General features: G+C 41.0%; 1 protein-coding gene across 5 annotated transcripts in view; it reads left to right on the top strand.

Moving 5' to 3' along the window:
• The first annotated feature begins 318 nt into the window (after window positions 1-318).
• Window positions 319-23,665, top strand: part of ZNF608 (zinc finger protein 608) — an 88,105-nt gene continuing 64,758 nt past the window's right edge. For 2 of the 5 annotated variants that reach the window (XM_052778022.1, XM_052778023.1), the window contains exons 1-2: window positions 2,203-2,831; window positions 3,748-4,795. In XM_052778022.1, the coding sequence (XP_052633982.1) occupies window positions 3,908-4,795 (888 nt within the window). In that variant the 5' untranslated portion in view covers window positions 2,203-2,831; window positions 3,748-3,907. Of the gene's footprint in view, window positions 606-2,201; window positions 2,832-3,345; window positions 3,414-3,747; window positions 4,796-23,665 lie in introns of those variants that run through there. The other 3 variants (XM_052778020.1, XM_052778019.1, XM_052778021.1) reach the window with 3 other exon arrangements.

The raw sequence follows: 23,665 nt of genomic DNA, 5'->3' as shown, positions 1-23,665 counted from the left end.
AGAGCGAGGGGCTCTGCGTGTGGGGGTGGGGGTGGTGGTAGTGTATGCGTGCGCTAATGCCTCTGTGTACAATGTGTGTGTGTGTGCGTGCGTGTTTCTGTCTCTCACCCTCGCCGGCAGGCAAGAGGAGCGAGGGACCAATCAGAGAGCCCGGTTTCATAAAAGCTGGCTTCTGATTGGCCAGGAGGGAAAGGGCATCGTGAACAAAGAAAAGTCCCTCTCAGGTACCGCGCCGGAGCGGGCTCCCGCTCCCGCTCCCCCGCCCCGGGGGCAGCGCTGTGTCCCCTCTGTGTGTGTGTGTGTGTGTGTGTGTGTGTGTGTGTGTGTCTGTCTGTCTGTCAGTCAGTGTGTGTGTGTTTGTGTGTGTCAGCCTGTGCGGGGACAGACACAGATGCGATTTTTTTCTTCTCTCCCCCGTTTTTATTTTTGTTTTAATTTTGTTTCTAGAAAGAAAGGAGGGTTCATGGTATCTGGTACTCTCTTCTTCCAAACACAATAAATCTGTTGAAGACATTAGATTTTTTTTCCTAAAATAAAAAGCGGCTGCAACAAAAACACACTCAATGCAGTTAGAAGGAAAAGGTCAACTCGATCCAATACAGACCGTAAGTACGGTTGCGTGGTGTGTCTATAGCACTTAAGAGGGGATTTTTTTTTTCTCTGCAAAGGGGAGTGTTAAGAGTTTTGGGAGTTGAGATAACTAGGGGTTTTTGGGGCTTTAAAAAAAAAAAATCCCACAAGCAGGATGAGTTGAGGGAAGTAAGAGGGTGAAAGCACTGTAGTCACACAAATCATACTTGACGGTGCACTTGGGGGGCGTTAAAGCATAGTGCCTTTTGGGGGTTTTAACTAACCAAGGGGGAAAAATAAAAGTGACACAATTACCGACAAGCCTGCATACCTCCCCCTTCCCCCTCGGCCCCGAGAGCAAGGCGCTCGTTAGCGGAGTGATGGGGTACCGACAGATCCCGGCGGCGCGGGAGGAATTTTTCCTGTCACACCGGGACGCCAGAAACGCGAGGCTGGAGCTGGAGCTGGGGCGGGGGGGACGAGGGGGACGGGGGACGGACGGTGGGATCGCCCGTTGGTCGCCGGTGCCGTGGCCGTTTCCCCCCGCCCGGGTCTCCCAGCCGGCCGCCGCTCGCCGTCCCGAGGCGAGAGGAGGGGAAAGCCCCGAGGTAACGGCACCCCCTCGCCGGACCGCCGGGAGGTTGGCGGGGGGTGGGCGGGGGGGGTGGGGGGGAGGTGTGTGAGGTGCGTTGTAAGGTGTTTCTCGGGAGCACCCGCTTTGCGGTGGCACCCCCGGGCTCCAGGGCCCCCCCTCGGCCGCGGGGGTGGCGGCGAGAGGCCGGGGCGAGCGGCAGACCTGACGGGCTCTGCCTGCTTGTCCGTCGTATGTCTGTCTGTCGCGGTGTGCTTTTTGCGTGTTAAAGACCCGACCCGTATTCGCTGGTTACGCTTGTCACCCATTTTTGTTCTCACGACAACCAATGGAGCCCGCCAGCCTCACGTGACGCGGGCGGCCTGAACTGTAACGGAACCGCCGCGCCTCGGGGGTTGGCGGTTGCTGGCGCGAGCGCCCCTCCTCCCCCGCCCGCCCGCCCGCCCGCCCCCGGCAATTCATTACGGCTTTTAGCTTCCCATCGCTGGCTAATTAAAAATACCAAGCTAAAGCTCCGAGACCGTCTGACGGGGGGGGGGGGGGGGGGGGGAGGGAGGGGAATAGAAGTAGGAGTAGGAGTAGGCTGCGAGGTTTGCCCAGACAATAAGGTGGGAGCGATCTGTCCTGAAAAAAAGGTCGTCTGCTTTATCTCCTCGGACTCTAATTACTGAATTACTTACCGCATGACTGATTAGCCCAAGCTCCTGGGTTTTTCTTTTTTTTTCTTTTTTTTTTTCCCCGAGAAAGCAATTTGAAACTCTGATCTGTGCCTGTGCTTTTTAAATTATTTTTAAAGAGCGCTGATTTGAGGCGGGGGAGACGGGGACAGACACCCCCCTCCCCGAAATGTTATCCCTGAGAAAATTTACTTCGTTTGAGAGCACGCTGTCCTTTCTCCACTCCCACAAAATGTTTTGATAACCGGTTTATCAGATCAGTGATTCCCCCCTCCCGTTCCTCCTCCTCTTCCTCGCCACCCCCGCCCCCCCCCCCACCCCCCCGCTTCCCTTCAAGTTACTTCAAGAAATCAGATCTGTCAGGACGGGCGAAAAAAATGCCACTTCCCAACTAACAGGCGGAATCCAGCCCAGATTTTCAGTCCTTTCTTCTTCTTTTTTTCCTTCCTCCCTTTCACTAATTTATCCCGATGTTAGCACATTCTGTCTTGTAACACCCAGGCGCCTGTAGGTTTGTTTCATGGGATCATTACTTACTGATCAGGATGGCTCCCAGGTCCGGGGCTGAAGACGGAGTGTGAAGTTGGGGAAACATTTTTTTTTTTTAATTACTGTGATGATTATTACGTCTCGGTGCTTATTCAGGAAAAGCAAACAAACAAAAATCTGGTCCTTGATGCTTCAGTTCTGAATGTGAAATATTACCTGCCATCTGGTAAAGTTGTGAGGCTCAGCATTTTTTTTTTTAATTTTTTTTTCTTTTAAGCAAGGAGGAAAAAAACCTAAACAAACAAAAAAAGGACTTCTGATCCGTGTGCCAAAGTAGGGGGAGATATGTTATTGACCGATTTGTACTGGCTGAGATGATACTTGCTTTCTACTTCTTGATCACTTGCTCTTTAAGTAAAATGAGGCACAAGAGTTGTTGCTGAGACGTGTGGGAACAGCATTTTGATTTGCTGGTTTAATTAAAAAATGATAAAGGATTAAAGGTAAGCATTATGCATATATATGTATCAGTATTTCGACAGTCGTCTGTAAAAGGGAGAGATCCCTTTAAAAATCGTTTTAACTAAGCTTTGTCAAACACACACTCATTTGCGGTCACTGAGGCCACCTTGGTGCAGATCACTTAAAGTGTATGTCTTAATCAGTTTCCTGTACAGTCAGTAATACTATATTTAACAGACCTAACAATTGTGTGACATATGAGTACATTATAACTGCTTTTAGAACTGTTATCTTGAGAATATTTTTTTAAAGAAAAAAGACCTTTTTCTTTTTTAAATTTTTTTTTTTTAACCTATGGAGTTTAATATTTTCCAGTAAACATTTGTGTTTGTAGGTTGTTGGTTTTTAAGAGAAGCTGTACTGTGGCAAGGAAAATGGGGTTTCCCACTTCCCTTAGCACTCCCTCTCCCCCCCCAAGAGATTAAGTGGAAGGAGGGTAAAAGATAGGAGAGTCACAAAACTTCAAGGGTCTGGTTTAAAGCCACAAAATCCATGGAATGCAGTGAAGAGTGAATCTGTGTCTTTCCTTTTCTCCCTTTCGTGCCTAGGTGGTCGTCCAAGAGGTTAGGTTACATGTGCTCCAACAGCTAGGCACCACTTCTAAGACTGTATTTCTTGAGCTTTATGGATTTAAGTCATGTAGTTAATTTTTTCTTTCTTTCTTTTTTTTTTTTTTTGTGAACATGACTTTTTGACAGATTGTGGATGTTGGTATAGAACTAGATTAAAGATGCTCACTGTAAAAGTATCACGGCCATTGCCTCCGGTTTAACAAACTTAAGAAAAAACCGTGGCAACGGTGAATGATTTTGCTCCCCCTACCTTGCCCCCTTCTTATTAGTCGTATTATATTCTGGTAACACCCAGACAAGAAATATTTGACTTTTCCCCTCACAGGACAAGGTGAACGTGGACTGCGGGTTGTGAACCTAGACACACCTGGGGGAGGAAGACAAGAAGAGTTGAACTTAAGAGAGCCCAACGGAGATAAACGAATGTCCCCACATCTCCAAAGGAAAGTTCATCGGATTTTTACTCTAGAGATCTCATCTTCAGGATGTCATTGAACACTTCCACTGCAGGAAAAGGTGTGGATCCAAACGCGGTTGACACTTACGACAGTGGCGATGACTGGGAAATCGGTGTTGGGAATTTAATAATCGATTTGGACGCCGATTTGGAGAAGGACAGACAGAAATTTGAGATGAATAATTCTACTAATACCACCAGCAGCAGCAACACCAGCTCCAAGGATTGCGGGGGTCTGGCTTCCAGTGGGGCTAATGCTACCTCAGCCTTAGCTGATGGCCTAAAATTTGCTTCTGTTCAGCCCTCTGCTCCCCAGGGGAATTCCTCTCACAAAGAGACTAGCAAATCAAAAGTGAAAAGGAGTAAAACTTCCAAGGATGCTAATAAATCTCTGCCTTCTGCTGCCTTGTATGGGATTCCTGAGATCAGCAGTGCTGGCAAGAGGCAGGAAGTCCAAGGGCGCCCTGGAGAGGCAACTGGCATGAATTCAGCACTGGGTCAAAGCGTGAGCAGTAACCCAAACGGCAATAATAACACCACCAGCAACAACACCACCATTGCCTCTTGTGGGAAAAACAAAGAGGAGAAACCAGGTAAAGCCCCGGGCAGCAGAGGCTCCAAGCGGGATAAGGATGTGGGAAAATCCAGGAAGGACAAACAGCATGACCTGCAGCAGGGCCACCCCAATGGCAGTGGGGGTGGCAGCAGCCAAGCTCCCCCTGGGCACCTCTATGGCTTCGGGGCCAAGGGAGGTGGTGGTGGAAGCAGCAGCCCCTTCCACTGCACCTCCTCTGCCGTGGGGGAGGTGAGCAAAAGTACCCCGGATTCAGGGTTAATGGGGAACTCTATTTTGGTAAAGAAGGAAGAGGAGGAGGAGGAGAGCCACAGGCGAATCAAGAAATTGAAAACAGAAAAGGTAGGACAAAGCTCCTCTCCACTTCTTCTCTTCTGTGTCTCCCTGTGTCTATAATAAATGTCCCACAACTGTGTGTTTGGCTCCTGTGTCCTTCTCTCTGCTATGTGTTTGTGACATCTATCTGTTCTTCCTCTTTCTCTTAAAAAAAACAAAACAAAACAACCCCGAGACCTCTTCCCTAGAGAGAAGACACCATGTTTTGAGTGCGCTGCTCTTCCTTAGGACTTCCCCTCCCTGTCCTCAGCCCTGGAGAATGTTTCTGTTTTGTCTGTTCCTTTTGGTCACACTCACCCAGAAGGAGAAACCCTGAGATGACCCTGACTGAGCCATCCCTGGTTTTAGCAGAGAGCAGCAGTGTTGGTACCAGTGGGATGGCACGTGTTTGCAGGCTGGAGGTCTGTGTGTTTGCCTAGGGGGGTGCATAGCTCAGGCTCCAGGCGCTCTGTGCTGACACTTCCACAACACTGGTGGGCATTTGTGGCCGTTCCTCTCCCGAAGTCTGAAGGGAGCCCTCTCCCTTCTCCTCTGACCCGCTGTCTGGAGTCGAGATTGCACTTGGGGGGGAAAACAGGAGGCATCGGCAGAGACCTGGGCTCCGCCTTTGCGCTTCGTGGAGAGACGCAGGATGCTTTTCATACTGGGGGCTCCTGCCCAGAGGCCCCAAGAAGCTGGTCTGGATGGAGGAGAGGGAGGAAGGAGCCGGCAGACAGGCGGTGGCTCTCGTCTTCCTGGAAGGAGGAGGCTGGGAGGAGGGGAATGCACCTTGTGCTGAGATGTGTGTGTGCAAAACAGCTTTTGGAACAGAGGGGAGCAGTTTGTCTCCTTTCTGGGGGAGCTTTCCTGTCTGAGCCCCACTGGCTCTTGGATGTGAACTGCTCATTTGTTGAGTGGTTGAAATGTATGAAAGAAATCAGATGGGGATGTGTGTTTTTCTTCCTTTCCATTACCTTACGAAGGTTGTTTTCTGTAAGAATAGATGGCCACGACTCTATGCTTCGGGAAGGGTGCGGGGAGAGCTTGGCTTTTGTTAACCACTGGTTCAAGGAGGTTCTGGTGTCGGCAGGAATTGTTCTGTCTGTAGGGCAGAAGGAATCTTCTGGGGGACCTGGGGGCGAGCGTTGGCCCAGGATTAGGAGTCCGATGAATTCTACAGGTTGTTAAAGATAACCTGGTCTGCCTGAAAAAATAAAGCAAACCAACACCCCCTGAATGAACAATCTTAGGATGTTAGATTGTGGCTTTATTGTCAGCTGTTGGTCTTAAATTACCTGATTTTACAGCTTCCCTGAGCGAATGTTCAGAGATGGGAAAACTTTCAGGTTGGTGTTAACTATACAGTCTGCAAGTGTCTGGGAGGGCTGAAGGTCTCAGGGAAAAGTTACGTCTTTTTACGCCCCATTACTGGCTGTTATGTATTTCGGTCGTGTTGAAGTTTTTGTAATAATATTTAAGTTGACTGGAGGATTAGATTTGTGTGACGTCAGATATTTGTTAAAACTGGAAGATAATTTCAAAGGCTTCTGTTCAAGGCAAGGAACAAATTAAATTTCATATTGTATGCATAATATTGCTTTTAAGGTAGCATATCTATGGATGAATTTGAATGAGCCTTGTGACCTTTTCTAAATGCAGATGAGAAAACCAGATTGCTGTAATTCATGTGTATATGTTTGCACTTTGATTTATGGAAGTTCTGTTCGCGGCGGAAAGGTGTTCTAAAATCTCACAGTCTCTTTATTAACTTAGTACAGTAGGCATTTACTTCTGTTGCCAATAGTCTTCAAATTGCAGTTCTCTAATCTGTTTTAACTATCTAGATAAATTGCCCTAATCCGGTCTTCACAATGGCTGTGGTTAAAGAGTCAGAGCCATTTGATTGGATTCAGTGGCTGCCTGGAATGTGGGAGGTACTGCCCTTTTGCACCCCCCTTAGCCTTTTAATCTCTCAGCCAAATGTTCACATTCAACAATTTTGTTTAGCTGGCAATCTGAACATTTCAGTATCTCAAAGGCTGCTGTCATGGCAACAGAGATTAGAGGGTGGTGTGGTTTCTTCCGTTTTTGTGTTCTTTTCACTCTCTAGTCACACAGGAAATTGTATGAAGAATCCATATACATGGGAGTAATGTGACGTGCAGTGTACATTGGATGGCATGCAAATTCAGAGCAAACATGTATGGAGCGGCTCAGAGCCAGTGGTACACTTCGTGTTGTAGTTGTTACTCCAGGAGGAGGTTTGGAGCTTGCATTTCCAGTAACAGCCACTGACTGCTGTTGGAACACACCGACTTTAATACAGGCTTCGCACATTAGAGTCGTGCAGTGTTGGCCGTTGTCTGGGACAATGGTGTGCTTGCTTGTTGTCTTAAATAACATCCCTTAGTGTTTCTCTTCCCAAAGACCGTTCACTTCTAGAGGTACAATAATAATAAACCTCTTTGCTGACAATGGTTGCAACCTTAAGCCCAGCCTGTGGCACTGTTAGCGAAACTTAAGTGTTCTGGCTTTCTTCCCAAATGTTTAATAATAATTAGAAATATATATTTTTTTAAGGGTTTTAGATTCCTTAAGTGTTCTTGCTTTGGCTGTTTATACACTAGAACATATATGCTGTACATGCACAAAGCACCTTATGTCTATAGATAAATATATAATTTTCAAGCCTGCATGTTAAAATCAATTTCCAGTTGTCTTAATGTTGTGAAAGACGTCTCATGAATTTGGATGTTTCCTCTTAGATACAAAGGAGTTCATGCCTGCCGATTCAAAATCTGCAGGTTTCTGTAAGTGGTGTGGTATATAATACTGCATTTGTTTACTATTTGTGAAAAACTTGGAGCAGATTCCCAGGAGTTGTAGTTACTGTTCAGCTTTCACAGCATGCTTCAGTGTCTATTTTTGGTCTATTTATTCTGTTTCCTTGCTGCAGAAAGTCATGTAGAACATGATAAATTGGATCTTATGAAGCCTAATTAAATCAATGACTGTGTTCTGCTGGCTCTTTTATGCGGAAACCGCAAGTACGTTGTAAAAGTTGCCACTCCCCTAATATGTGGATAAAGTCAAAGTATGCTGTAATTCTAAGATGTTTGAGCTATATTTGTGCAGCCCATTTTGTGGTTAAGCCACCAGTGACATGTCTGAATAAGTAGCTTTGACAGGTATGCTAACCACTGCTAAGATTTTTGGTGTTAAAACCTGTCTCCATTTTCCATTTCTCATCCATACCATTTTTAGCACAGTTACTGACTGTTTGTCAGCATGAACTCTTCATCTGTTTCAGCCAAGTTTTTTGTATTTTTAACAGCTGTTACACTGAAGAGTGGTCAGAGTGTCTACAAGAATTTGCTTTGTGTGTGTTGCAGGGAGATTTGGGGATTCAAACACTCAGAATTTGAGATATGGGAAAATTCTATCTGGCATGTGAAAATCAGTATGTTTACGTGACAATAGTACAGAAGATACAAAGCCATAATCAGAGGTGTCTAGTTGCAGGTTTTTAAATGAATCAGTCTAGTGATACTCCAGGATTGAGTTTTTCTCTTGTATTAGCTTATTGCTTCTCATTAAGACTGCATTTCACATCTGAAAGTTGTCTTTGGCAAATTAACATGTTGGCTGGTATTGTTTATTTTATCTTCACTGTTTTTTTTTTTAATAGCGGGATTGAGAGTGTTTTACACTTCATCAGGAAACTGTGCGCATTTTTACCTATTGATGTAAATCATTTAAGTACATGCTTTGATTGATGATGTTATGGAGATATGCTTTTCATGTACTTTTCTTGCCGGCCTTGTGTGTAGTTTATTCACTGTGAAATAAAAGGGCAGGGAGGTCACTTGCTGTAATTAAAGAACAAAGTCTATTGTTGTTTGACAGCAAACTGTTTTGAAAGCTACATAAGGGATTTAGCTGTTAAAAACATTGATAACTATGGGTGTCTAACAATAAGCACAGCTCAAGGTTCTTAAAGTTCTGTAGTGCTGTCTAGTAGTGTGACGGTGCTTTTTGAGCTGGGTGAAGAGGTGTTGCCCTTTGGCCGAGGAAAGCTTTCCGTGTGAACCTGCTGACCTCTGCCAATATGTATGACCAGATCTGCTGTTGAATTCCTGTGCAAAGCAGGAGTTAGCGTAGCACAATGGAGGCTGGTCTAGAACATTCATAAAATAAAGTAGGGAAGCTGATAACTTTACTTGGAACTACTGGAAAAATGTTTCACTTTCGGCATTGGTAATTTTACAATTTTAATAACTTCATAAATACCCAGTAAAAAGGAAGGGATTGATTGTCCAGATGTCATGAGGTTAACCATGTTCTCCATGTTAGAGGGCTTTCCTGCAAGACTGTTTTAATTATAGCTATATAAAGACTTGTTTTTCCAAAGTAGCATTTTATAGTCCAATAAATGAAATGTATGTTAAAAGTGCTAAGCAAAATCTCCCGTAACCATAGAGGTGTTCAATAACCAGATTCAAGTAACGTGGAAAGTACCATCTGTTCCTAGTTTTCAGCATAAACCCAGGAATTGAATAGCTGAGATTTGATCATATTTTTTGACTCTTTATTATTATTATTATTATTATTATTATTATTAGTTCACCTGGCACTTTATAGAAGCTTTCTGAACTGCAATAATACAGGAGAGACTGTGAAAACACATGTTCGTACATACAGTTAACCAGTTCCACTTTAATTTAAAGAGATTTCCAGAAGCTCAGTCATTGAAGAATTTATAATAGTGAATCACCTCCTGCGGGCAAACACAATAAGGGTCAGTTCTTCAAAGGTCTTACTATTTAGGTAGAACCTGAATTATTCTGTCAACTTTTCCCTACGAGGTAAAAGGAAGGGGGGGCGGGTGCTCTCAAAGGATAACTTTAGCAAGCTCTTATCAGTCACCTAATTGCATATGATAAAACCATTGACTAAAATTTTCCATGCAGAGACTTTTCAGCTCTTCAGAGAAGTGTTCTAGAATTGTTGATAGGGGGAAAATTACTCTTCTAAAGATAACTTAAGTTCTGAACTGTTAGGCAATGAGATTCTTGGCTGCAGCCTACGAGCCCTGGATAAAACGCCATCCGGCCTTTGTTTGAGGTCTTTTACTGAAGCTAATGACTGGTCTTGTGCCGCCCTGAGATAAATGACATTATCTCTGAGTGGTCTGACAGGAAACAGACATGTTAATGGTGAAGCTGCGGGGAGGATCTGCTGTAGCTCTTGACAAAAGAGTAAAGCTTGGACCCCTGGTTGTGATCATTAACACATAATGCATTCCAGCTTCTCCTGCCAGGGCCTCGATAATTGGAAAGCTATTTTATCGACAACAACGTAAATCATAAATTTGAAATGCGCAGTTTTTCTTGCATGCTAAAACTCGTGCTCCCCCCCCCCCCAAGAAATGAATGATCTAGTTTTTAAAAGGTGTCATCTGTAGGCTCTGTAGTACTAATGTTTGTGGGAGATTCAGTGGCCTGCTTTCTGTTAATTGGATACATGCTTTGCATTGCTGAATGCAGGTTCCCCTTTATTTGCTCTGTGTTATCCATGCGATTTGCATTTGTGAAAGTAGGCTAAAAGAGTAAAAAAAAAATAATCTGTGTTTCTCCACATCTTACGTGGTGTTACTGGCACATGTGGTATCGAGCACATTTTACAAGCATCATCAGGAATATGGTTTCAGAAGTACTAACATTTCTGCTATCAGAAACACCAACTTCTGTTCTGGATAAAGACATACATATTTTGGATTTCCATCACCCACCCTTGACAAAACGTAAGATTACTTCCACAGCTACTTAGGCATCTTTGTGTCCTTGCCACATGTTATGTATTTCTCAGATACAGTATTCACTTTTTGAATGGCATGCCAGCTACATGTTCCAGATTTGTTCCATGGTATGCAATTGGGATTGCTGAATATAACCCAAGTTTTAAAGTCTGCCTTGCTCTGAGCTAAGATACTTTGTAGGATGATCCAACAACCAGGTTATTCTTTATGTAATATGCTTAGCACTGTACCAGCTTTATATTGTACTTATATAATGTTCTAACGTACATGGTGATATGTCACTGTGTTTCCTGAAAGGCTAGAGAGATTATCTGACTTCTTAACTGTGCTTTATTTCTTACAGCAGAAATACATCCTCCCATGAGTCCTCAGATAGGGTCACACCTGTGGATCTGTGGATGCAGTGACTTCAGTTGAAGGGCTGGCCATGGTTTTGCTAAAAACTAGTGTGTTTTTAGTGTGTTTACATGTCAAGGAGTTATTTTTATTTCTTAATAATAATCACAGAAAATGTATTGATATTTTAAAAAATTTTGGTCTGTACGTAACATTCCGTGTTGGGTGAAAGACAGTGAAACAGTGTTCCCTGAAAATTTCTGATGGTGACAAAATAACAAAAAGTAAATAGCTTTTTAAAATTTAGAAAAGTTCATTTATATTTTTTCTTCTTTTTTTTTTTTCCCAATTTGATGAACGTTTTTGTCGCCTTCTCTTTTTGCACCAGAGTGTTTCTGCCCAGTGGAGCTCTTCTGTGGTGCAGCATTTTGCCAAAGTGAATAATAATACAAGCTATCATTTTTTAATTTGCTTAAAAATATGTTTGAAATGAGATAATTTTAATAAAGATAATTACCAGTTTTCATAGCAGGACTTGAGGGTTTTTCTTAAAATGAGATTTTAAATCACAAGATTTTGTTTTATTAATTATTACATTCTTGAATTAAAACCACAATTTACTGCAGGCTATGAGTAGCCATTTCAGCAAATAGGAAGATCAGACTATGACTTTTGGTTGTGCTGTAGCCAGGGTTTCAGTAAGCACACTCTATTGCATTTTCTCTTTTAATTCTGACTAAATGGTCTTGGCAATTGGAACAAAGCCTTTACATTTGAATGAAAGGTTGTAAAACTATTCAGAGTGACTTGACTGACAAGCAAGTGCTTTGTTGTTTCTCCACCCCCCCCCCCCCTTTTTGAAGGAGCTGAGAGAAAATTCGAGGGGGTGGGAATAGGTAGTTTCCTCTGATGCCCCTTTTTGTGTGTACACGTATACATACATAATATATATGCTTATATATAAGATTACTTGATTAAACAACTTAAGTGACCACGTAGGGTAAGTTGCATGCAATAAAATAGGATTGCTGACTGTATGTATAGGTTTTCCAGCTCTAGCGTAGCTATGGTGTTTAAATTTTCTGAACTCTTAAGCCAACAGTGGAAGTGAAAAAGTTGGATTGTAGTGGCAGATGTTTATAATATGTCTGCTTTTCCTCTAAGTTGGCAAATACTGCAGCATCTCAAAGCGAAGGGATCAACTTTTCTAGCATCCAACTGTAACGTCCATTGAGGCTATTCAGATCAAAGCCATTGGTAATTAAAAGTGAATGCTCTTTGTTTCAGTAATTCTGAAGTGAAGACGTGCTATGTTGAATTGTATGTCTTTTATGTAAGTCTTCCTCAACCATTTTGACTTGGCAATTTTCAGAAAAAATAAATATCGAACATTTGGTTCCCTTATCTTCTCCCATCTTCTTCTCCCAGTTTTTGAGTCTTCCTAGCCTAAATCTTATTCCTGGGCACAAACCCAGCCTGGCTGAGGTGTTTCTGTCTCCTGAGAATCTCCACCAAACAATAACGTAAGAGAAATGTCCTCATGGGGGTGTTTAAAGCATGTGCCAATAGTGGCATGTGAATGCAGTTTTTGCAGTCAGAAGAGCAAACTAAAATGTATTGATTGTGGTTACTTGGTGTTTTCAAAACACTGGTATTCTCGTTGTTGAATTCTCTTGTCATGTTAACCAAGAAGCAGATGGCATTATGCCACAGAAGTGTATTTTTACTTAAAGGAACTTTAGAGGTTTTGATGTGTTTTCTTTTCCTCTTATTTCCCTGATGGCTTCTTTTTATTGAGGAGTAACATGAGGAGACCTGGTAGCAATTTTATTGCTTTCCCATAACAGTTTGAAATAATAGCTTGGTCTTTGGTTGCCAGTCAAGTTTCTACCAGTCAGCTTGATTCTGTTTTTTATCATGTGGCAGTGGAATATAAGAAGTACATGTTTGTAGTTTGCCCTCAGAAACTGGCTCTTTTTTTTCATGCCTCAATTAGCAACAGAAGACTAAGCTCCAATTGGTCACACTTTTGTAAACTCCTAGAGCTCGCTTTCTTCATTCTGATAAAAGAAAGCGCCAAGTTTAGGCTTGGTTTCCCAGGAAATTTTGAGGCACATCTGGCCTCTTTAACTGTGTGCCGTAGACAGTTTGATTTTGCACACATTTAGTAATTTGCATTAGCCATTGAATTAATTCAGGGGTTTTGTTAAGTCCACCCCTACACCCCCCAACATAAATTCACACTACTCAAATTCCACCTTACTGATGAATTTCAGTGATGCTGTGCTGAACTATGGTAGAAATACGTCTGTCACAGGAGTGTTACCATAGGTGTCTGTTACATAAGCATAACTTTTGTAGTTTTCACAGCTTTCCTCAAACAGTAAGAAGAGTGGAAAGCAACTTGTAATCTCCTTTCTCATAGTGCGTAGGGCCAGACCAAATTATTTTTGGATTTCCTGTCACCTCCTTGGCTGATTTCTGTGGATGGCTTATGTTAGAAGCAACAATAATGTTTGAATTGGAAGGGTTTGGTCTTTGGGTTTTCATTCTTCGTGGAGAACTGTTTATTTGTGTGTGGTTCGCCACACTACATGGATAGTACTATCAAATCTGTGCTTTATTATAGGCTTATAGCAGTGGAGTAATGGCAGTAGTTGCATGTTTCAGGGTTTCATGTTCTTGCCAATTCTTCCTTTTTGAAGGAGGGAAATGAAAGTAGATCTGTATCTCTGCGACAAAAGGTAATAGAAGCAAATACAATTAGAAATGGACCTCATTACCCAGTTGAACTTTGTTTTGCAGCTAGGAGTTTTAAATCTGATTTAGTAAATGTCCAGGGAGTTGTTTAGTTAGCTGGCACTGATGATAAGAATCTAATATTCCAGGAGTATTTCTGGATATATCAAAGATATTTGACATAAAGTTTTACTGGTTAATTTTTGCCCTGGGCTTAACGTTAGGCAGTGTATGTTGAACTGCACTGGAGTTCTGGAATTTGAAGGAAAAATACTGCTGCAATTTGAGAACAATGAAGGTGGTTGTTCGACGCCCAGTGTTACTAAAAAACTAAATTCATGTTTTTACCCACTTCAGCCAGTAGTAAGATGCAGTATCATGTAATAGTGTTACTAGTTGCTGTTTAAGGACAGGATTGTACATATGTATGTATGTATATCAATATATATACTTGTATATGGGGGAGGTGGATATGTATATATGTATATATGTGTGTGTGTATATATATATATATATATATATATATAAGAAAAAAGAGCTGCTACTGTTTTAATTTATAAAACAGTATTTAACAGCAACTGAGTTTTGGCTAATAGTCTATATTTACATTTCATGTCCAGATCCTTTAACAATCTTTCCTATGATGCTGCACCAGATGCCAAACATTGAAGGAGAAATCTAGCAGCTGTTTCCATTACAGCATTGGTACATTAGCCTGTACACTTTATTTTCATTTTTATATTCCCCTCCAACCTTTCCTAATCACCCTCTAAAAAGGATTTTTTCCCTCTTGCTTCCGATATATCTGTCTGCTGGGTTCTGTGTTATTTGTAGCTCTAAAAATATAAAATCTGTGTGATTTTTTTTTTTCTCTTAAGAGCTTAATGCTTTGACTCTTGCTCACAGTGAGCAAGGGCTTACAGCCCTTTCTCAACTCAAGTAAGTAGTTAATTGCATTATGTCTGTGTAAGCCCTACTTGAGATGAGTCCAGGTTACAAAACAGGGTCCAGTATGACCAATTTGATTATTCTTGTAACAACTTGAAGCACTGTTTGATTTATATTTTTTTTTGCACACCACCTGAATAGTGTTTTTTTCATTTTTACTCTTTCCTTCACCATCTCTCTGAAAAATAATAGTTTCATGGCTGTATGCTGTTATTGCTGAGATATGACTGAAAACTGCATACAGTACAGTGAAGCACACTCATTTTCATCTAGTACCCGTTTATTGCCTTGAGCACTGTAAATCTGTCAGCTCTTCACGATGCTTTCACCTCTTTCTTCATTTGCTCCAGCTTCTAGTTTGACAATATTCCCCTGAGGCAGAATTCTAATCTGCTTCCAATTAGTTGCAAAATGTGACTCAAATTTCCACATTATGGCTGCTGTTTTACTTGCACGCACACATCTAGAAACAAATTAATACTCATGAATATTTACTTTTGAGCCTTCAGATTTACTCTGGAAGGAAAAGTTGCCAACTATTTTCAAACTACTTCCAAGATTTACATTTTTCCTCAAACTGGAGTATTTATTATAGGTTTAAAATGCCTCTTACTGCTTAAATTTTAGAAAACCTTTACAGCTGGTCGGTAATTATTGAAGATACATTGCATATGGATATATTCGAAAAATGAATAATACTTATAATTAAGGTTAAAATTTGGTTGTGATTGCTGTGCCAATTCAGGATATGAGGCACTTCTTTCCTGTAGGGCTAGTGCAACATTTTTTTCTTTTAGCCTTTAACTAGTTTTTCAGGATGAACATACTTATCTGCCACCTGTCTGCCTGCCACCTATTATCTGCAACTCCAGAAGTTGTCATTTGGCTGGGGGGAGGGAGACAGAGACTTATTTGGTCTTTGGTGAGTATCAATAGGTACAGCTAATTAAAATGTGTTTGTGTGTGTCCCTTTGTATGTGTCTGTACCTGTGTGTGCATGCATATGCATGAGTACATGGGTGTACCTTTAAAATATTTTATATAATTTGAGTTTTCAGGATTCTCCTATAGTGTTCATATTCCTATGAGCAGTTGCAGTAGCAATATGGCCTTTACTGTTGTATTCATTGGGGAAGAAGTGAAATTTTGAGTGGAATGTGTGGAAATTTAGACTAAAACGCTGTGGAGAGAACTGGAATCTAAACCCAAGTGGGAGTCTGAACTTCAGTCCTTGTTCAGGCAAAAGGGGCATTGGAGGCTCCATGACAATTCTGCTTTATTGCCTGTCCACCTCAATGCCTATGTCTGTAGTTGCCTATATGGAGGAACACAGTATACTTAATTCAAATATACTAGTAGCTAAATTTATAGGTGCAAATCTTTAGTGGAGCTTAGCACTCTGGAGCTTGGCAGATTGATGTCAGCAGCTGTAATAGACTTTAAACAGGCTTGCAGAATTTCATTGAAAGTATATTGCTGAAGTTGATATTGCTAAGTACCTGTCATTTCTAAATGGGATTTACACCTGTAAATTGAGCTTTTCATTTACAATAATTCACTTATTTATAGACAATTTTAAAAAAATATTTCATTGTCTTTACCGTCCCACATTGAGGTGGTAGCCTGCTAGCCCCATGTTGTATGTATAAACATCTGAATGAAGGCAAACACACACATGCTGTGTTTTGGTTCATAGTCCCTGAGAACTTATTTTCCCCCAAGAACAAAAATGTAAAAATAGAGCTAAAGGAAAATGACCTTGATGTTACTTTGTTTTCTCTTGGGTCATGAGTGACTTTTTAACTGCAGAGATGAGAAACCTAACATGTTATTTATTTCTCTAAAAGTTTTGCTGACTCTAGTAGACTCCTGTGATTCACAACGTTGTTTTATAAGGAAACAGTATTTGCAAACATTGTGAAATGCTGCAGCAGCACGACTTTTTTTTTCTCATACAACATCCAAGTTTTTTTTCTCATACAACGTCCAAGTCTTTGAGGTTCAGCTCTGTAACCACAGTGAACTGCAGTTCCTGTGATTGCCAGTTGAGAAAAAAGTACACAGACAGTTAAAACTGGAGTGAAAAGTATGTATTTGTAGCTTACAAGAACTGACTTAAAGACATCCAAAGTGTTTTACCAGGCCAGCACTTATAAAACCACCCCCACACATCCACACGTATGGGTACACACACACACACACACACGCAACCACACATTATTAATTTTTCAGGCAAAAGCCACAGTGCTTCAGAGAAGCATTAAATGCTTTTGTTGATAGCTTATAGTTTTATAAACTCTAAATGAGCTTATTGCCTTTTAACCAGCACTAAATAATAGAAGAACCTATGAGCCTCCACATTGGACAGCAGCCAAGCAGCCAAAGAAAGGAAGGAAAAAAACCCAACAAAAACTGAATGGTTTAATTGTGGAGCAAATCATTTGTTTACAGATTAAGACCTATTTGGTAGCCAAATCCTATGGACAAGGAGGTGAAAGAATGAGGCGTTAAGGTACAGGAAATGAGCTTTATATTTTGTCACTAAGTCCTGCTATTTTTGCCTCCTAAAGCAGAGGAGGCAAGGAAAAAATGAATTGTTTAACAGCAAAGACTGCTGAGCAAAGTGCACATATTAAGTAGGAACAAAAGGGTGGGAGAAGGGAAGTGTTGGTGCGCTTTACATGCTGACAGGAACCTGACAACTGGAGCTGCTTCCAGCTAAGGGGCACCAGCCGGTGGCAAGAAGAGCTGCCCTGTTTTGTTTTCCGTCTGAATGGCGTGGGGGAGAAATGCCTCTGTTAATGTGAGCAAACATAATACATTTTCTTGAACCTCTCTCCCTGAAATGCAGTTTGGCTTGCTCACAAGACCTTTTTTCCCCCTCTTTTTTTCCTCTCTCTTTTTCTCCTCTCTTCTTTTTAAGAGCAAGTTTTTTAAATGGGCCTTTGTTTCAGTATCATAATTAATTAGTTGACAGTTCAAATGGTTCAGAAGTGCTTGTGGTTCCTGCTTTATTGTTGTACAACATTTTTTTAAAGACCTACTTACTGGTGGCCTGTAAATTTGAAGATACCATTTTCATGAGTCATTGGTTTAAAGATCAAAGTCAAGAAAGCATTATAGCAAAAGTGGAGTAACCTCTACAGTAAAGGTTGTTTAAGCTTCTTCATTTGAACCTCCTCTTTTTCAGTAATTTATAGCCTTTCAAAACTACTACCTTTTGAGCTGAATTTTCTGTGACTTCTTTACTGTAATTTCCCCACCATCACCACTGTGAAAATTAATTTACAAAGTCTGAATAGGGAAAATGTGTATTAGGGGGAAAAAAGTCATGGAAAAGAAAACACTTTATTTATACAGGACATCCCTGCTGCCAGTAGCTTAGTAGGCAAAACCTTCTTGGAAAATGTGTTATGATTGTTTGTGTGAAAATTGGCTTTGATATGATCAGATTATGAACCTTCTGAAGAATATGTTTGGCCTATGTAAAACTGGCTATAAATATGCCATTTTCCATCTTCAGTGGCCATAGTAACTTTGCATGAGAGAGGGAGTAGGCATAGGTGAGTTTGGCAAGTTTTGTCTGGTCATCTGAAGTCATTATAAGATATGCTTTTAGTTTGATCCCTTTTCAATTATAATAAAATGGACATTGATGTTTTTATCCCTTTGACTAGTGGCAAGTTTATGTAAAGAAAAATCAAAAGATGCAGGAAAAAAAGAACTTGTCAGTTGCTCGTATTTGAAATCCAGTACAGGAATAGGAAAGTTTTTAGAGTACACTGTATTGGATAGTTTCCATAAGGGGACAGGAAAGGAGTTAATGAGCTTCAGGTGTGGCCTTTTAAGTGCTTAGCAGTGCTATGTGTTGTTTCTTTTCATATTGTTGATTGAAGTTTACTGATGATATATAAAATGTTACTCTTAGCTTATATATAAACAAACATAAAGAGCATTGCCAGTAGCTTGTGCTATTAAAAATATTACTCTCTCAAACTGTAGTCTACTAAGTAGTAACCGTAAAAACAGTATTCTTCTTCATGGAGTGTTTTTTTCTTTATATTTAAGTTTCCACTGTATTTCCTTATCCAGAGAATGAGAGAGAGTACATGGTGAAGTGCATGTATCTGTATCCCCAAGTAAGAGGCCACTTCAGCCATTGCATTTAGAGGCGGAATGTGGTTGCTTTGAAATGAACAGAAGTATTAGCACTAACATCTCTGCAAGGAGAATGGTGCCTTGAAAGTTATGTAAGAATTGGGTCTCTTATATGCAGTCTGATTATATGCATATCTGTGTATGTTTATGTCTCTTCGTTTTCTCCCCAGGCAGTGAAATGACTATTTCCATTGGAACATTAAACCAGTCTGTTATCTGATGTCATCTATTTGGTAAACTGAGCGTTGACATTGTATTTTAAGTGATTGAAAGCAGTGTTCTAAGTGACCCTTAAAGAACTTTACTTTACATTATGTTCTGGTATTGTGATTTTGTTCACATTGTACTTCAGAACTTGTACAATGTGACTGGCAGAGCTAAAAACCAGTCTGTAATAGGAAATTTGCAATAGGAAATTTTAAGGCATGGCCTCTGTGTGGTAGTATTTTTTTGCGTCTTCTTACAAGTATATAATTTTATTATATAAATGGTATATATTTATAAGCATCTGGTGCTTCTAACAGATACACGGATGGTCTTCACACTGCAGGTTAAAAATGATAGCATTGAAATAACAGCTGAAGTTTAATAAATTCTCAAGACAAAATTATTCTTTTTTTGCAGTATGTGAGGCTTAACTACCAGTAGACAAATTCACTCCAGGCTAAGTCTTCATTTTTTGATCAATGTAGTGAAGTATCTAATATAAAGTTAAGGGTTTTCTTTATCAGTAGTACCATATCCAAATGCTTGAGAGACTTAATGAACTTCTCTATCTCCTTGGTAGGGTGAAAAACAATAATTAAGCAATGTTGCCCTGAGTGTCGGTCTCAGTCAATTCAAAAGGAAATTTGCATTCTAAATCAACAATTTAAGACACAGAAATTATTTAATCTCAGCATTTTGGGAAATCTCATACAGGCTTAATTTGATTTTTGTTGTTCTAGTAGTACTGGCAGCCAAGGGGCTGGTAAAATTCTGAGAAAAAGGAAGTTGCTGACATGATTTTAAGTCATTAAGATAAAAATAGCTCTGGATAATATTTATGGTGGCATAAGAGCTCCTCTTTCTTATAATTAAGTTTATCAACTTTTAATTCTTTCAAGAAAAGCCATGCAAATACAATACTACTTTCAGAATTGAGTGGGGGGTGAGTGGTTTAACCTGCACTAACAAATTTTCAGTATCTTGGAGGAGACAAACCTTCAATACGTTTAAATTCAGAGGTCAGAGTGCATTTTCCTCTGTCCTATTTGGCCTGCATTTGTATGGCCCATGGGTGTTTCTGATCTGATCTTGCATCTGTTGCACAAAGGAGTCACTGTGTTTACTTACTTTTGCGAATAAGAACCAGCTCCATGGATGAGGAGTGTGACACCTTTGTTGTTCATTCTCATACTTTCAGTATTTTCAGTGTTTTGACTTAGAGAAGGTCATCTGATCTGGAAACTGGAAGTCAGTATACCAGGTTTTCCAGGTAATTAGGCTAATTTGTTTTAGTCATTATGAAATTTGTAAAGCATTTGCTGAGAGACCAGGCTATGAGCGGGGAGGAAATATTAGTTACTTTGAGATTAATTGACTCCTCTTTTAAATTACAGCTTCATTTAAAAATAAACTCATAGCCCACTTTAGAGTTGAATTACTGCCTTCATTGGTTTGGGGTATGAGAGCAAAGCATCATTACAAGCCTTCTCAGTAGGGAAATGTAATTTCTTTGGTTTGGTTTAAGTCAGGCTGCATTTAGAGGAACCACTACCTCCAAAACTAGCTCCTCTTGGAGCACTATAGAAACTCTTTGATACCTTTATGGGTTTGCCACTGTGGAAGTGGGCTATGGTAAATCTTGTTTTCTTGATTTCCGGACATAAAAGGTCACATTTTTCCTCACTTCTCTAGCAAGAGGTTTTTCACAGCTCTCTTACAGAATAGTGTCTGCAGATGTCTTGGCTGTACTGTAGTCTTTGCATCTGGATGTGTAGTGAAGTTGTATCTGTGAAACGGGTGTGAATGGAGCAGTGCCAGGACAAAACTGGTAGCTGACTGCCAGAGCGTGCCTAAGCCTGCAGGTATCAGTGGAACAGTTTTGTTAGGTTTCTGAAAATGAAACTCGAGCTGTGATCCCATGTGGGGTTCTAATGGCATCTACTGAGAATACTGTCAATACTCATCGCTAATGAGTACTTTTTTATTTTCCCTCCTTATTTTCTACAAGGTGGGCCATTCATTAGCCTGTTTCTGTCAAGAAAAAAAAGTCCAGGTGATCACAATAGTGTGCTTTTTCTGACTTAGTGTCCAACTTTGCTGGGATGAAAGGTGGGGTTATATGGGCAATGTGGAGAGAAAGGCAGTGACATCCAGTATAGGTGAGGTGGGGCTGATGATTAGTAGCTGGGTTTGATACCCTTGCTTCAATTTAGCTCAGTTGCAGCTGTAAGAAGGGGTGTGACTCCAGCCTAAATGTATTGAATTTATTTGGGCATTTAGACTGGCATTTGCAATCTCTGGGTTAACCAGAGCAATTTATTTAAAAAAAAACCAAAAAAACCAAAAAAACCCCAAACCCAAAAAAGAGAAATGAGCACTGAAAGTCTTTCTACTTTATCACATTGCCTGCATTCTTCATGAAGGCCATCAATACTTTATGCGTAATTCTTTCTCCTCGTTTCCACAAGATGAGTCATTATTCTTACTTTTGCTTGCATTTGTGTGGTACTAATTCCTTTCATTTTAATCTCATATCATAGTGCCTTTTTCATTTTTCCCCATCTTGTGCTGTATTCAGTGTTGGGAGAAGAGGTGAAATATAGGGAGAAGATTTTCCTCAAGAGCCTCCTGTTCATTTGACAGATTGTGTATGTAGTCAAATCTCTGGTTCCCTGGTGCACTCTGTCAGTTTCCCCTGTTGTTTCTGTGGACTTATCAGCTGGTTACCGAGGAGAGAAAAGTATTTCCAAATTAATAGGAAAATGTGTCATGAAACCGCAAAAATGTATAAAAGTCTCCAGGGTAACCTGTGTTATCTGGAACAACTCTGTCAGGGCTTTCCTTTTTAAAAAGCTTTCATTAACCTGAAGGGATGGTGCCTGTAGAAACCTGATTGCTGAAATCCTGTCTCCTTTGCTGTTCTGTCTTGGAAGTCTCCATCTAGCCCTCTTCTTTAGCAACACTGGAAGCTTCTCATCTGGCTGTCTGGTGGCCAGGTGCTCTGGAGGTAGCTAGGAAAAATATCACAGCTAGTGAGAAGGACAGGGTTTTCAGGCAGAGAGTATCACAGATAGCAAGAAGGACAGGGTTTTCAGGCAGAGAATATCACAGATAGCAGGAAGGACAGGGTTTTCAGGCATAAGGGTAGGAGCTGGATCTGAGTCACTTCATATGAATGAAGCTTACTTACATAAGATGAAAGTTCACCCTGCAGTTGTTCAGGGGAAGCTCCTGGGGGTGGCGGGGGGGGAGGTTGAGCAACATCTGTCTTCTGGTCATGAGGAGGGAATTTTTGGGTTTTTTTCCCCGTTTCCACGCTTGCCGCCAGACTGGAAAACACGTTTTTTGGAGCTGGCGCAAGACAGCAACAGCCTTGTCTTTATGGCACTCTTGAGTGCTAAACAACCTTTTGGGGATCTTTCATTCATCCATTGATTGGCCAGTGCACCCGCTGAAATAGTTAATGGTAACCTATGGAAACAGGTAACCATACGAGTCCTTGTGCAAGTGATGTAATTTCATAGATTCTGTGCTTATGTGCAAATCTGTGCTGTTTAGGGAGCCAGGTAGCGATGTGACTGTAGAAATGGCATGCTGTTGTTCTGCATTTAATGCATATTAGCCAGCTTTCTATAAGCTATTCCATGATGACGAAATAAAAAAGCACCTGTTTGGAAAGGAAGAGGAAGCATGACAGTGTAAGCCCTCGGTGAAGAAAGGACAGTCTCTTCACTGAGTCTGTGTTGCCCACTTGAGGTTGTGAAAGAGTGACTCATGAATCTTGGCTTCGTTGTCCTTCTGTGGCCCTAGCCAGATATTGCGAGTGCTGCGTTTAATGCTGAAATGCAGCTTCTCAGTAACCAATATAAATCAATGAACGTTTTTTAAGAACTCGTTCCTCTTAGATGTGTTTTCACAGTGCAGAGAAGCCTATGGCAGTGACTAATTACCAAAGGGTTAGTTTTTCTTCAGTACTCCAGCATTCCCATATAGATAATTGTGCTTGTAGTAATTTGGATTTCAGGCTACTTTAATCTCAGCAAGAGGAGCCCAAGAAGCCCAAGAGATGTATATTGGCTGTTACAGTACTTGGGGGCTGAAAGAAAACACCATCCTTCCTGGTTACAGTTAACCTCTGGTTGAACTCAAGACAGCTTAAACTGGCACCAGCCCCGTTTCTCTCTTCTGGAGCTTCCTTTTCCAAATTTGTACATACAGATATCGTGGGAGTTATCATGATGATGACTGATGCCATTCACAGGGCAGTGGAGGGCTAGCTTGAATGACCTGGCCTGGGAAATGTGCTTTAGGTAGTTGTAGAAAGAGACAAAGATATTTAATGTATGAGGCAAACGAGCACAGTAATGACAAAAGAGTTTCCAGACTCTTTTACTTTGTCTAACCTAATTAAAGATCCAAAGAGTTGTATTAGTAAACCACAGATATGTACTATGCAGGCATGTATAGTTACTTCCATACAACTAAGCTTGAAGAAGTGTGCATAACTGGAGAAAATATTTTGGTGTGATGGGTGTGGCTGTAAATCTTGTGCATCTAGAAAGTGGAGGCTATCCTTGGTTTGCCTACAAAATCTGTGACTAACTTAGTAGATATTAATGTTGCCTTTGATTATCAAACAGTTTTGAAGTACGGTGAAATAATGTTTGTTCCCAAGCTGTTAACTTCCTGAA

This window comes from Harpia harpyja, chromosome Z, assembly GCF_026419915.1.
Source record: "Harpia harpyja isolate bHarHar1 chromosome Z, bHarHar1 primary haplotype, whole genome shotgun sequence".
In the NCBI taxonomy this organism is placed as follows: domain Eukaryota; kingdom Metazoa; phylum Chordata; class Aves; order Accipitriformes; family Accipitridae; genus Harpia; species Harpia harpyja.
This window is presented reverse-complemented; position numbering and strand designations above follow the sequence as displayed.